The 15,741-nt window shown below is 41.8% G+C and overlaps 1 protein-coding gene across 12 annotated transcripts in view; it reads left to right on the top strand.

Moving 5' to 3' along the window:
- The window catches only part of BBS9 (Bardet-Biedl syndrome 9), a 531,293-nt gene that overhangs the window by 371,930 nt on the left and 143,622 nt on the right, over positions 1-15,741 (top strand). For 11 of the 12 annotated variants that reach the window (XR_009155158.1, XR_009155160.1, XR_009155159.1 and 8 more), the window contains one exon: positions 8,417-8,524. The exons of the other annotated variant lie outside the window; for it this stretch is intronic. Coding sequence is in view for 6 of the 11 variants with exons in the window: in XM_058183859.1 (XP_058039842.1) it covers positions 8,417-8,524 (108 nt within the window). In the remaining 5 variants the exon portion in view is untranslated. The remainder of the gene's footprint in view (positions 1-8,416; positions 8,525-15,741) is intronic. 12 annotated transcript variants of the gene reach the window in all.

Below are 15,741 nucleotides of genomic sequence, written 5' to 3'. Positions count from 1 at the left end.
TCCTGGGTGCCTGTCTTGGGGACCACTGGTCTTGACTTGATAGTAAATGGATGGATGGTTTTTCTTACCATTGGGTCATCCTCACTTTTGTCATCGCTGTTGCCTGCTGCCAATGGTGGTGCCTCTTAAGCCAGAGTTCCTCCTCCCTTTTGGGAGGAAGGGAAACCTAGACAACTGGCACACAACTTCCCCTTATCTGTGGGTCTCTTATCTTTTTGGGCTTGGCCAGTTCAGGGATGTTTGTTTGGGGGACAGGAGCCAGTGCCAGGCATTCTGATGCTCAATGGCCCTGCTGACCACACCAAAAGCAGTTGATTGATGTTGAGGTCCCCCTGGGCTGCTCTTCCGCTTGGTGGGAAACAGGTCGCCTGCCAAGCTGCCTATTGGGTTTCTTCTCTGGCATCTCTTATGATGCTCGATGTCCATGGCCACTGCCATCCGGTACCAGTCATGGATGTGATCCAGGACGCCATAGAAAATGCAGGCATTGCGCAACTCCCGGTCCAAGACCTCCTTAAAGAAGTAGACTGGGAGGCATTCAGACCAATACTGCAGTTTCCCAGCTTCCCAGCAAGAAGTACTCTTTAGCCAGGCGGCTCCTCTGCCTGAACACTTTGATCTCTTCCTCTGCTTCTTTGCCCTGGGCCATGTCCTCAAACCTTTTCCTCATCTCCTGTTCTCTAGCTCAGGAGCTCCTTCATTGTGCGGTTGGTCACCCATTTTGTAGCGTCTCCCTCCAGATTCTTGGTGATGGCGATGACCATTTCCTGGTCAGTAGCATAGTCTTCCCCATAGCAAATGATGTGGTCCCTCAGGTAGAAGGCTTGTCCAAGCTCCCATCGAAAGCAACTCTGAAGTGCAGTGGGGTGGCAGGCTGAGCTGGATGAGGAGCAGGAGGAGGCAGAGCTAGGACAGGCATCCATTGAGGTTTGACCTATACTTTACCCAGGTAGTAAGTCCAACCAAGTGGCACCTACCATGTTGGCGTTTGTTGGTGTTACCTCTGTGGACTAGCTGGTCTCCAGCATCTAGGCAGGTTCTGCTGCAATATAGGGCTCAGCTGAGTCGAAAAGAGTGGAAGCAGGCTGACTCCACAGATCGTGGCAGTGGTAGACTGGGTATACTCAGTCACGGGCTGGGTGGCACCTATGAGAACTGTAGAGGAGTCGCAACCCAAGTAGATAGGTCCTCTGAGGGGGAAAGTTGGCAGGCTCAAAACTGCTCTCCCTTGCTCGTGTTGATGCAAGTGCTTGAATCCACCAAGGGTCAGCTGGCCAAGTTCTCAGGCAGTGATCCCAGGGTTTGTCTGCAGGCCGTGATCTGGTACCTCCAATCCAGAGACTCACTGAGATTCAGAGGGCCCGTTGACCTCCACTCAAGGATAGTCATCCTTGCCTCCCTCATCGAGGTGATTGGGCATTCTCCCCTTGGCTCCTGGAATGTAGCCCAGCAGCTGATGTCCTGCTCTGTCTGTTAGAGCTCCTGGGTGGCCAGCCATTCAGTACGGACTTTGGGCCAGGAACCCACTTGACACGCGATCTCCACCACCACTTCCTCCACCTATTGAACATCCAAGGGGGTCGGCAGGCTCTCCAGGGCTCCTCCACAAGCTCTGCAGGAGCGCACGGCCTCTCTGATTTTTTCTTCCATCTTCCCTGAGTCTTCCTGATGCCCAGATAAACCGGGCAAGGAGCCAGGGCTCAGGACCCCGGAGAACTATGGCAGCTGATAGCAAGCAAGTGTCAAGGAGGCTGACATCACCCTCCTGCAGTAGAGGCATTAGCCTTGGAGGAAAAAACAACACAAAATAGATAGATATGATAGAAGCAATCAAAACAACCCAAAATACAGGATCATTTACATTTCTAACATTAAGGCTTGTCAGGGTATTTAGTGTGAAACGGTTGTAGAAGTTTTGGGGCTATGACATCTCAAGAATTCACCCATTCAGATTGAGAGGGAGGAAAATGTTTCCAGGACACCAAATATTTTATTTTCCCCCTATGTTTCCTGGAATCCAAGATCTCTTTGACTTTGAAATGCTGCTCTCCTTCAATGAGGAAGGGAATGGGAGGGGTAGGTTGGTCTGTTACAAGAGGAGACACATGTTCAGATTTCAGAAAGCTAACATGAAACACAGGGTGGATACTTCTAAGGTTTTTTGTTAGCTCTAACTGTACTGTGACTGGATTTACAATCCTTACAATATGGACAGGGCCTACATATTGAGGACCCAGCTTCTTTGACTTCTGGGTGGTCTGTAAGTACTTAGTGGACAAGAAAACCCTACCCCAAGCCGAAGAACTTGGTAGTTCTTCGGTTTAGCTCTTTTCTTGTCAGCCTGTTTCTTATGGGCTCGATGAGCCTCATCTAAGGCCTTATGGGTGACGGGCCAGATAAATTGAAGCTGTTCAATCTATTCTACTAGGGAAGGGGTTTGGGGCTTCTCCTGTGGCAATTCTGGAATGGGTATGAAATCCTGCCTAGAAGCCACTTTAAATGGGGTGAAGCCAGTGCTACTATGGATGGAGTTATTATAAGCGACCTCTGCAAAAGGCAGTAAGTCAGTCCAGTTATCTTGCTAATAATTTATGTAACATCTGAGGTATTGTTCTAGAATCAAGTTAGTATGTTCACAAGCCCCATTGTTTTGAGGGTGGTGGGAGAACCTTAGGCCTTGGGCAGAGCCTAACAACTTCAGGAACTCCCTCTAGAAGTGGGAGGTGAAGTGATCGCACTAACTTTACATGTTCCTCCATGGTTTCAGTGTAAATAAGAATATCATCTAGGTAGACCAGAACCTCCTTGTAAAGGTGTTCATGCAGCAGTTCATTTATCAGGGGGTTTTTTTGCATTTATATCCCGCCCTTCTCCGAAGACTCAGGGCGGCTTACACTATGTTAGCAATAGTCTTCATTCGATTTGTATATTTATATACAAAGTCAACTTATTGCCCCCAACAATCTGGATCCTCATTTTACCTACCTTATACGGAAGGCTGAGTCATCCTTGGGCCTGGTGGGACTAGAACCTGCAGTAATTGCAGGCAGCTGCTGTTAATAACAGACTGCATTAGCAGCCTGAGCCACAGAGGCCCAGTTGCTTAAACACCGCTGGTACTCCTTGTAATCCAAATGGGAACACCTTAAACTGGAAACAGTCCAATTGAAGGTGGTTTTCCACTCATCTCGTTCCTTAATTTGGACTCTATAGTAAGCTTCTCTCAAGTCCAGTTTAGTAAAAATCTTTCTTTTGGCTAGATGAGCTAACATGTCCTTCATTAGGGGTAGTAGATAAACATTTTCTACACACACGGCATTCAGGCCTTTATAATCCACACAAAGATGAAAAGAGCCATCTTTTTTCTCTTGGAAGAGCATTGAAGTGGCCACTCATGGCCTAGCTGGTTAGATGAAGCCCTGTTTTATATTTTTATCAGTTCCTCCAGCTCTCCTGTGGTCATTGAGTAGATCTTTGGCTTAGGAAGTTTCACCCCAGAGAGGATTTCTATACCGTAGTCTGTGGGGCAATGGAATTGGAGCACATCGAAAGCCCTCTCGTTGAACACCTCCCTGAGGTCCCAATATTTCTTTGGGATTTTTTCCTCCCCAACTATATGCTCCCTACTGTTGCCAGCAACCTTGAGGCTTTGGCTATGCATGGGGGATTTCCTCCCCACCTCTCCGGCTCGTGGAATGGATGCACAACAGTCCCTTCCTCCAGTTCACATGAGGATTCTATTTCCGGAGCCAGAGTAATCAGAGCAAGAGGGGTTGTTCCAATCCAGGGGCTACAATGAAACTCAAAGTCTCTCAGTGATCCCCCATCCATATTTCTACTGTTCTGTCACAAAATGAGCTGCCTCCTTCCCAACTACCAACCCATCCATCTGGCAAAATGGTATGGGCACTTTCATTGTTCTCAGTCTCAGTCCTAGTTTTTCCATCACCTCTGGGCTAATTATGCACCTTATACACCCAGAATCCAAACGGACTAGCATCTTCCCTTGAGTGCCGGATGAAAGCACTCTTAATTCCACTGGGATGTTCATGAGGCCCACATGCTGACTTACCAGGGGGTCATCATTGGAATTAGTTTTACTCTCCCCTCGGGTGGTTGGAGTCCCCAGATACTCCTGGTCCAGAGAAATGAACTTGACAACTTCCATGCCTTTCAGGGTCGTTTTGTGGTCCCCAGATACTCCTGGTCCAGAGGAATGAACTTTTATTTATTTATTTATTTACATTTATATCCCGCCCTTCTCCGAAGACTCAGGGCGGCTTACATTGTGTAAGCCAATAGTCTCATCCTATTTGTATATTTATATACAAAGTCAACTTATTGCCCCCCCAACAATCTGGGTCCTGATTTTACCTACCTTATAAAGGATGGAAGGCTGAGTCAACCTTGGGCCTGGTGGGACTCGAGCCTGCAGTAATTGCAAGCAGCTGTGTTTAATAACAGGCTATCTTACAGCCTGAGCCACCCACGGCCCTTGACAACTTCCATGCTTTTCAGGGTCGTTTTGTAGTGTTTTGCTGGTGGCTTTGGCTTTCTTCTCTCCAGCTGATGTCTGTTTGGAGCCAGGCTTGGTGAGGCACTCAACAGCTCAATGCTTCTCATTCCCACGTCTGAAGCATGCTATGGATCTGGATTTGGCCATTGGACTGCCTTTGGTAGCTCTAGTGGCCTCTTTTGGGGCAGAAGGAGAAGGCTTGTTCCAGCTGCCCCCACAGTGCTGGTCTCTGGCCAGGTCAATTTCCACCTCCGCTGCCAACACATGAAGGTCTCGAGGGGCCCTTCTGGAGATACAGCATTGGTAGACCTCATCATTGAGCCCATCTTTGTAAGATTCCATCAGAGCCTCTTGGGACCACCAATGCATGTGGCAAGCCAGTTCGCAAAACTTCTGGGTCTATTCAGCCACTGACCTCTGCCCCTGGTTTATGGTCTTCACCCTGGTCCTTGCCTTACCTTCGGCAGGAGGTCTTCGAAAGGGTTTGAAGGGCTATCATAAACAGGTCATAATCTCTCAGATGGAGGGCATCATCATTGTGAAGGGTGACCATCCACTCAGCAGCAGTCCTTTCCAGGGTCATGGTGACACGCCTCACTTTGGCTGGTTTTGAAAAAATATGCTCCCCATACTCCTGCATGTGATTCCAAATTTGGGCCAGGAAAAATCCCAGAGCTTTGGGATCCTCTCCGTATTTTATTCCCAGCTGAGGAACCTTTGGAATTTGGTGCCTCCGGAGACACCCACCACCACCAGGGCAGGCCTGGGCTGTGGCATCTGGCTTGAATGCCTTCAGCTTGAGCTGGTCCTGGCTGAGCTATAGAAATCACTTCTGGGTTTGCAGAGGCTTCTGCTCGTCCTGCTGCTTCCCCAGCCTCTTTGCATGCCAGCAGGCCATATCTTCCCTCAAGGGTCCTCCGAGCTCTCCGACTTTCATACAGAAGGTGCAGGGTCTGGATCAGCAGGAGGTCTTCTTTGTCAGCTTCCTGCCAGGCAGCCTCTGGCAGCAGTTACCCCAGAGGGGAGCTCCTCCAGAATTTCTATTTCTCCTTCGCCCAATGACCATTGGGTTGGACCAGTTTCTCCTCAAGCTACAATTCTGACAGCCACTCAGTCTCCTCTCAACCACGGTGGGACTGGGTGGATCAACCCTGCAGCTCCTATATCCTCTCGATCACTGCTGTGGATAGACATTCTTTGCTCAGCACCCCACAGTAGACTTGGTCTCTGGGTTGGTTGATAAAACAGATCTTGCTTAATGTCAGGCATGCCTCCATTTAGAACCTAAGGAAGAAAACCCCCAACTCCATGTTTGTAGGTACTTTTACTGAGTTTGAAACGATAGCAATGAAAGAAAAGCAAGATCTGAACCAAAAGGCATGAAAGTTAAATATTGAAAGTTTCCCCAAATCCCTTCCCCCAAGGACTCAGACTGAATGTCCAATCTCCATCTCATATGGTATCATGTGGGGCACATCTTCAAATGTTTTTGTCCATTCCGGGACAATTGACCTTGACTGGGCATTAACATCTTCATTCAGCTGCACAGTAGATCATGAGAACATCCCTCCCTTTTTGTTCACCCAGGCCGTCTTCTCTCCAGCTCACTTCCCCACCCAAATGCAAATCTCCCCCCCCGTTACCATGGCAGCCAATAGCAAGCAAACGTCAAGGAGGTTGACAATACTGGTAAACGATTTCCATACCTTTGCCAAGGAAACTGATACCTGATGAAATAATTTAGTATCAAAGATATTAATTTAGAAAGTATATAACCTTTTTAGGTTTCAGTTAAAAAATAAGTTTTCAGAATTTTCATTTATATGGACAAACTTTAAATGTACAGTATTAATGGTTAGATATTCTCTTGTAAATTTTGTATTTTGTATTATGAAATAATATCTAAAATATTATTTCAATCAATCTTTTGAGGTTTTTAGGTAAATAGGTCTTTATTCAAATCTGTCAAAGGTATTTTTTTCTTTTTTTAATAAAGCAGAATATAGTATATAGAATATTTGAATAATCCTTTTGAAATAAAAGTTTCCATGTGCAAACATATAGCAATAATTTCTCACTGTTCTTTGTTCTGAAAAGAAATGCTTTCTATATACTGTATTTTTCAGACTATAAGTCGCACCGGTATATAAGATGCACCAAGATTTTGAAAAGGTAAGTAAGAAAAAAGGTTTTTGCCCTCCCCAGTCCCCAGGAGCACTCTGCAGGCCTCCCAAACCCTCTGCATGCCCCATTTTTTGCAAAAATAGGGGTATTTTTACCCTCCCCAGTCCCCAGGAGCACTTTGCAGGTCTCCCAAACCCTCTGTGCACCCTATTTTTGCAAAAAAATAGGCCAATTTTTAGCAAAAATGGGCCAAGCAGGGTGGGTCTTCAGGAGGTAAAAAATGGCTGTATTCAGTTATAAGACACCCCGACATTTCCACCCTTCTTTAGTGGGAAAAAAGTGCATTTTATACTCCGAAAAATACAGTATACAGAATATTTTCTTTTAAAATGTATGCATCTTTTATAATTGTTAGTTCATTTGTATAAGCTAATTTAGCTTATACTAGACCTATATATTATATCTTAGGTATTTCATCTCATATTATTTTTATGGCATAAAATAGGTAAGCAGGAAAGGCCCTCTTCAAGAATTTTTCCATTCTGTGAAAACAACTAGCAGTTATTAAATTCACTGCTTTCTCCTACCTAGTCTACAACTAAGTGATAAACTAGTAACTGAACTGTTTTACTTTTTGTTCAAAGGAGGGATACACATAATTGACTGCATACCTATATAAAAATAGTTTCTATACATAGAAAACAAGAAACAGGGAGAAAAAGTAGATCCTACTGATTTATATGGCATACTTAAAAAGTGTAACATTTATGGAATGGAAATGACCATTCCACAAAGGAATGCATCATGTCATAGTTAAAGTATTGGACTAAAACTCCAGGTTACTGGAGAACTTCTGTTTATAAAAACCTTGGCCTAAATAAACAACAGGATTGTTTATACAGGTAATTGTTTGAAAAGCAGAGAGTGAGTGCACAATGATTGTGTTCTAATATCCTACAGCCGTGATGGCAAACCTATGGCATGCCCTCTCTGTGGGCACGCACAGCTGCTCTTCTGGTTTCTGATGCACACATGCATGCTGTCCAGCTGGTATTCGCAGATGCCAGAGCACCAGAAAATGTCCCAGAAAACATCCTGAAAATGTCCCCAAACCGGCCAAAAAACAGGCCAGAAAAACAGCCTGAAAATGCCCCCCACAAAAAAGGCATGCAAGCCCCAGCCAGCTGGTCTTCGGGTTTCTGGTGCTCCGGTGTGCACGAAGACCAGCTGGTCGGCATGCATACTTGTGACAGAAACCTGAAGATGCATGCAGGCCAGCTGGTTTTTGGGTTCCTGGTGCTCCGGCACATGCACATGCACACACATGCACACGATTTCCAGTTTGGGTACTCAGGGCCAAAAAGGTTCGCCATCACTGTCCTACAGTATTAACAATGATGCTGAGATACAAATGAATTCTGTTTAATTGGCTCCAATGTCCATCTCGTGCAGTGTTTCTCCCCTTTGGCCACTTTAAGATGTAAACTTCAACTCATGCCTGGGGAATTCTGGGAATTGAAGTCCACGTATCTTAAAGTGGCCATGGTTGAGAAACATTGATTTAACAATGCATCCTGCAGTAGGCAACCAAATTTATGAAAAGAGAAGGGAGCCTGGTCCTCAATCATCCTGTTCAATCATCTGCAGCACAAATTAGCTCACTCTACATTTTCTATAGTTAAAAAATAGCTAATACTTTCTAAAAGTTAGATTTCCTTTTTCTTTTTTTTAATGCTCTTATCCCTTAATTTACCAATTATTTTATTTGTAATTTAGGTGGCTGTGATACTATCCCAGAGTCTGATTTTGAGGAAAGACCAGCCACACAAAACTCAACAATGTTTGTCAACTACAGAAATCTGGATAAGCAAGATAACAAACCTGGTAAGATGAATGAATTTTCCATAGGGCAATTATCATAAAAATGTTTCATTATGTTTCATGATAAAGTTTCATGATAAAGTTTTTCAGACCTTGTCAATTTTTGCATATAGGAACATTAATTGTTTTTTACTACAGGGTTCCAAGCAAGCAATGATGAGTCTGGGTTTCTCAAGGGCCTTTGTATAAGATACTTAGAATTAGTCTCACATCTGGAGTTGGTCCTTTCTTCCTAGTCTCTCTAATATCTTCCAGTTTTAACTGCCTACTCGTTTTGGGCAAAGTTTGCACTCTCTAGAGGGATCAGCATCCCAAGAGAAGCAGAGAAGAAATGCCGCTGCTTGAGTGGGGTGGGGGGCCAGGAGAACAGCGAGACTCAGGGTAGGTAAGGTGGAGCTGGCTGACTCAGGGCTGCTCAGAAGCCGCCCCCACCGCTCCCAGAAGTTTGGGTGCCTCGGCTTCAGATCGCTCCCTCCCTCCCTCACACACACGCACAAAAACAGAGGTGATGCTTCAGGAGGGCAAGCGGATGTCTGCAGCTGACAACTATAATGAATATGTCCACCTGCCCTCCCGAAGCACTACCGCAGTTAACAAAACAATCCCATTGTGCTGTGCCTCTTCCTGCAGCCAAACACGCCTAGCCATGCGTGCCCTTTCCTCAAATGGGCTGTGCATGGGGCGCTTGGAGAGAGAGAGAGCAAGAGAGCTCTCCAATCTCTGTTTTTGTGCATGTAGGGGAGGGAGGGAGGGAGGAAGCAATCTGAAGCCAAGGCACCCAAACTTCTGGCAGCGGTGCGGGCAGCTTCTGAGCAGCCCTGAGTCAGCCAGTTCCACCTGACCTACTCCCTGAATCTTGCCGTTCTACTCACACACACACCCCTCAAGCAGCAGCATTTCTTCTCTGCTTCTCTCAGGATGCTGGTGCGGCCACCATGGATACATAGCTTGTTGGGGCTGAGCAGAGAAGCCACTGCTTGAGTGGGGTGGGGGGCAAGGAAAACGGCAAGACTCAGGGAGTAGGTCAGGTGGAGCTGGTTGACTCAGAGCTACTCAGAAGTCACCCCCGCTGCTGTCAGAAGTTTGGGTGCCTCGGCTTCAGATCGCTTCCTCCCTCCCTCCCTCACACACACAAAAAAACAGAGGTTGGAGAGCTCTCTTGCTCACATTCTCTCCAAGCGCCCCATGCACAGTCCATTTTAGGGAAGGGCACACACAGCTGGGCACATTTGGCTGCAGGAGAAGGCCCGGGTAGAAGGCAGCTTTTTCTGCAGCATCCCCCTCCCCTCTTTGGATCACCCTGCAAGGGGGAGGCTGTGCCATTGCAGAAACACGGTGGGCGATTTGTACAGAGGATTAGAAGGCGGGATGTACGGCCCTCCAGGATGAAGAGCAGGGCAAGAGAAGGCTCCAAGGTTCGCTTTGACAGTCAAGCCGGAGGGAAACTCAAAGTGTTGGGGCTTCAGAAAGGCAGAATGTACTTTTGTGCAGCTCCTGGCTTCTGTGACATTCTGTGAAAGACAGAATGTGCTTCTGTGTCAGAATGTGGAGCTACTGGCTCTAACAGTGAGTGACGTGAGTGACATCAAGTTGGCCACACCCACCCAGTTACATGACCACCAAGCCATGCCCACAGAACCAATACAAAAAAAATTAGATTTCACCCCTGGACCAATATCATTACTTAATGTAGATTAGAAAATATTTGCCTCTATAATTTCAGAAAGATGAAAAAGTTTTTTAAACGAATTCATACACCCTGACCAGAATTTTTCTACCTAAAAGACAATTAAAAAATAATATGAGGATTATTATTTTAAAAAGTTTTTATTTCCATTTTCCAACATCATATTTATGCGCAAACTATTATCCATCATTAATCATTAATTTTTATTTATTACTGATTCAGGCTGCCACTTCCTTTCTTCACAGCCTCCCTCTCTACCCTCTACTACTTTCCCATCCTTCATCTCCTTCCCTTTACTACTTCCTCTCCTCCTTCTCCACTCCTCCCTTCTTCCACCCTATCTAACCTTCTTATTCCCCTCCTCCTTCTCAACTCTTTCCAACCTACTTTCTTCCCTCCTTCTACTCCTCTCTCCTTTTCTTTCTGAAATGGCAGTTGAGCAGCCCCAATATCATTTTAAATTTTAATTTCATATCTTCAAACATTACTGTACGTTAATAACCAATCCATGTATCATTTTCCCCCCCTTTCCCCCCCTCCTCCCCCTTCCCCCCCCCAGACTTCCCAGAGCAAATACCGGATATTTTTTTTTTTTTTTTTTTTTTTTTTATTGAAAGAGTTTTAAAAAAAACAAAAACATTTTCCCCCTTTTTTCCCCTCCTCCCAAAAAAAACAAAACAAAACACCCCCTCCTCCCCACCCCGGCTTCCCGGTCAATCACAAGGTAAAGTCCAATCCATATAACCACATCCAAAGCTTTTCGTCTCCCAACCCCTCCCATTACATAAAATAACTTTCTAATTATTCAAAGGCAATCTGATATTTCTTAATCTGATATCTGTTTTGTAGATAATCAATCCATTTTTCCATTCAATTAAATATCTTTCCTGCGTATTGTCTTTTAAAAAGCTGAGATTTTAGCCATCTCAGCCAAATTAATAACTTTCAATATCCATTCTTCTATTGTAGGTATCTCTTCTTCTTCCAGTATTGTCCAATCAACAGTCTTGCTGCTGTTATTAAGTTCAAAATCAGTTTAGTCTCAATCCCTGTACAATCCATTATAATTCCCAAAAGGAAAAATTGTGGCAGGAACTTTATCTTCTTCTTCAGTACATTTTGAATAATCCACCAAATTCTTATCCAAAAGACCTTAATTTTCTTGCAAGTCCACCAAATATGAAAATATGTAGCATCATCACAATCACACCTCCAACATTTCGCTTGGATATTAGGATACATACATGATAATTTTTGGGATCTAAATGCCATCTATAAAACATCTTATAAAAATTTTCCTTAAATTCTGTGCTTGTGTAAACTTAACATTTCTAACCCAAATTTTCTCCCATGTTTCCAACATTATTGGTTCCTGAATATTCTGTGCCCATTTTATCATACAATCCTTTACCAAATCCTTTTCGAATCTATTTCAAGCAACACATTATACAATCTCTTTATATGCTCCTGGGTCTGATTTCTAATTTGCTTTATTAAATTTTCCTCCTTTGCATTATACCAATTTTTTGATCTTCTTTCCATCTAGCACTTATTTGCCCATATTGAAACCAAGTATAATTCCTCCCTTCTTCATTTAATACCTGTAATGATTTTAATTGCAATCTACCTCCTTCAGCATACAAAAGTTCTTTATATGTAATCATTTCCTGTTTCTGTTCTATATTTATATTCTCTATTGCATGTCTAGGGCTCGCCCATATAGGAATCTTATAATCTAATTTATAGGAATATTTATTCCAGACCCGCATAAAGAGCACTTCTCAACACATGATTCTTAAAAGCCCTATCCACTTTTTTCCATAAAATAAATCGCATGCCATCCATATAACAAGTCATAAGCTTCTATATTCAAAATTCTTTCCTCTGTTAAGTTAAACCAGTCACTTATGACTGAAAGGGTTACTGCTTCATAATATAGTTTAAAGTTAGGCATTCTTAAGCCACCTCTTTCCCATGAAGCCTGTATTATTTTCATTTTAACCTCGCCTTTTTACCCTGCCATATAAATTTATTAATCCCAATCTGCCAATCTTCCAAATTTTTATCCTTTTAATTATAGGTATCATCTGGAACAGAAACAAAAATCTAGGTAACACATTCATTTTAATAGCCGCAATCCTTCCCAATAGGGATAACTGCAATTTCTTCCAGCCATTCATATCATTCTGAACTTTTTGCCATAGCAAGTCATAATTATTCTTATAAAGTTTCTTGTTCGATGAGCTAATATAGACCCCTAAATATTTAACCTTTTTTACTACCTCAAATCCTGTCATTTCCTCTAGTTTTTGTTTCTGTTGTATAGACATATTTTTAATTATCACTTTTGTTTTTTTCTGATTTATTTTAAATCCTGATACCTTTCCATATTTATCAATTACTTCCAACAAAAATCTACTTGAATTTATAGGATTCATTAACGTAACCACTACATCATCTGCAAAAGCTCTAACTTTGTACTCATATTGTCTAATCTTAATTCCTCTATTTTCATTAATTCTCGTATTTTATCTAATAATGGTTCCAGAGTCAAAACAAACAATAATGGTGATAAGGGACATCCCTGTCTTGTTCCTTTCGCAATCTTAATAACTTCTGTCAAACTACCATTTACTATAATCTGTGCTGTTTGCTCTCCATAAATCGCTTTAATTATTCTAATAAAACAGTCTCCAAATTGCATTTTCTATTAATTTAAATAAAAAATCCCAATGCAATCGATCAAAGGCTTTCTCTGCATCCAAAAAAATAAGTGCCGCTGAAGTATTCTTCTTTTCCAAATATTCCAATATATTAATAATCTGTCTAACATTATTCCTCATCTGCCTCCCTTTTATAAAACCAGATTGATCAGTATGAATTCTTTGTTGTAAAACTAACATTAATCTATTTGCTATTATTTTACAAAATCTTATAATCATTATTTAAAAGTGAAATCGGCCTATAGTTACCAGGTTTAGAGCAGTCTTGCTCCTCTTTGGTATCAGTGAAATAAAAGATGTTTTCCATGACGGGGTATTCCACTCCTAATTGTATCTGATTAAATAATTCTTTAAGTGGGCCTAATATTTCATCCTGTGTTTTTTATAATAAGTTGCTGTAAGACCATCTGTACCAGGGTTTTCCCATTTTAATTGTTTAATTGCCTCCACTATTTCTCCAGTAGCTATCGGCGGTTCAGCTCCTCCTCTGTTCTAATGTTAGAATATTCACCTTATAATCTTTCAAATAATCATAAATGTCCCTATCCAATATTTTGTCTTTTGCATATAGTGCAGTATAAAATTCTGAGAATGCCTTTTAATTTTATCCTGTTGATATGTCTCTTTACCTTTATATTCTATTTTTGTATGACACGTGCTTTCTGTTTCTTCCTTAAATTATATGCCAACCATCTCCCAGGTTTATTTGCATTACAAAAGGTATTATGTTTAGCATATTGTATATTCGTTGCCACCTGGTCTGCCATTAACATATTAAATTGACTCTGTAATATTTTATAGCCTCTTTAAGTTTATGATCTTGTGGGTTTTGAATTAATAACTGTTGCTTCCTTTGAATTTCTTCTTCCAAATATCTACGCTGCTTTTGTTTATTATTCCTTTGCCTGTTGTCCAAATAAAATCAATATCCTCTAATAAACGCTTTGCTCGCTTCCCACACAGTTCCTATAGGTGTCCCTTTGTACATATTAAAATCAAAAATTCTTTTAACTGTTTCTTACAATAAGTTACATTATCCTCATATCTAAACAGATTTTCATTCAACCTCCATGTTCTACCACCTTTTTCCTTGTAATAATTCCATCCATACTGGGCTATGGTCAGTTAAACACCTCGAAAATATCTTCGCTTTCTTCACCCTAGAAAGCAAGTCATTAGAAATTAAAATAAAATCAATGCGTGAAAAGATTGATGCCTATCAGAAAAAAGTAAAATCTCTCTCATCTGGATTCCGTAACCTCCATATATCTCTAAACTCAAAGTCTTCCATCATTTCAAAAGGATTTTGGTAATTTTGCATGTATAGGTATCTTCTTGGAGGAAGTTCTCTTTCTTGTATCAATTACTCCATTCCAGTCTCCTAATAAAATAAACGAACTATAATCCCAGAGGGTCAACCTCTCATGTAACATTTTGTAAAACTTTTCTTGTTGCTGATTAGGTGCATAAATACCTATCAACAAAGTCTTTTTTGCATCTATCACCAGTTCAATAGCAATAAATCTTCCTTGAATATCTGCCTCAATTAGCTTAGCTGGTATATCCTTCCTGATATATACAACAATTCCATGCTTCTTTTCCAAAGCTGATGCAACAAAATGGTTACCCAATTTTGAATTAATTAAATATTTTTGGTCTGATAATTTTATATGTGTCTCTTGCAAACAAATCACATCATTTTTAAATTGTTTCAAGTAGTGAAATATTTTCCTTCTTTTCTGAGCTGAATTCAAGCCATTAACATTCCATGACAAGATTCTATTTGCCATTACTGGCCTCCTGAAGCTTTGAAGCAGACAACGGAAGCTCCTCCTCCGGTATCTTCCGTCTAGCTCCTCCACAGCTTCCATAATGGGATCCTGACTTTTACTTTGAGACTGTTGCTCTTCTTTACGCTTAAGGGCTCCTCTTGTCACCCTTTGCTCTTGTGGTTCCTCTAATACTGGCAGCAATAAAGGCTCTTGGGTCACCACGCCTTCTTGAGTCTCTTGAAGTTTTTCTATCACTTCTATTTCGACTTTCAAAACTGTAGAAAGAAAATCCTTTGCCTTTAAAACAGTGTCAATTCTATATCTCCTTCCTTGATAGAATAGTGTCAGTCCAACTGGCACCTCCCATCTGAATTGAATCTGATGTTTTTTAAGTTCTTGTGTAAAAAGCAAATTGCTTCCTGTCTCTTAACATCTTTGAAGGAATCTCTTTCAACACCTTCAACTCCTGTTCTCCAATTTTAAAGTTGTCTGATATGAAACTTGCAGAATTTGATTTCTCATAGTCCTTTTCACAAAATAAACCACAATGTCCCGAGGAAGCTTTCTCTGTCTTGCAATCCAAGAATTAACTCTATATATTTTATCAATTTGGTAAGCTACCTCTTGGGGTCCGCTTCAATAAATTCAGCCAATGCTTCTGATATAATTTTTCTTAAGTCTTCTCACGCTCTTCTTGCATACCACGAATTCTAAGAGCTCCTTCCATAAGTTTATATTGTAATATCACAACCTGATCTTCATTTTGATCCACTTTTTCTGAACACCTTTCATTTCATCTTCTAAATACTTATTTGACTGAGAGATCTGTTGCATTTCCACTTCCAATCCTTCAATTTTTTACTCAGTCCTTGAACTGCCATAAGAATATCTTCTCTTATTTTTGCATTAAAATTCTCCATCATCTCTTTTGCCTATCTTCAGAAAGTTTTAATTGTTCTTTCAATATTTCCTCAAGACTTGGTTCAGATCCTTCTTCCAGAAGGCTTTAAAGGTTTAGCTGCCATTCTGTCTTCAAAA

Source organism: Ahaetulla prasina, chromosome 4 (genome assembly GCF_028640845.1).
Source record: "Ahaetulla prasina isolate Xishuangbanna chromosome 4, ASM2864084v1, whole genome shotgun sequence".
In the NCBI taxonomy this organism is placed as follows: Eukaryota; Metazoa; Chordata; class Lepidosauria; order Squamata; family Colubridae; genus Ahaetulla; species Ahaetulla prasina.
The sequence above is the reverse complement of the archived record's forward strand: the minus strand, read 5'-3'. Positions and strand labels throughout refer to the sequence as shown.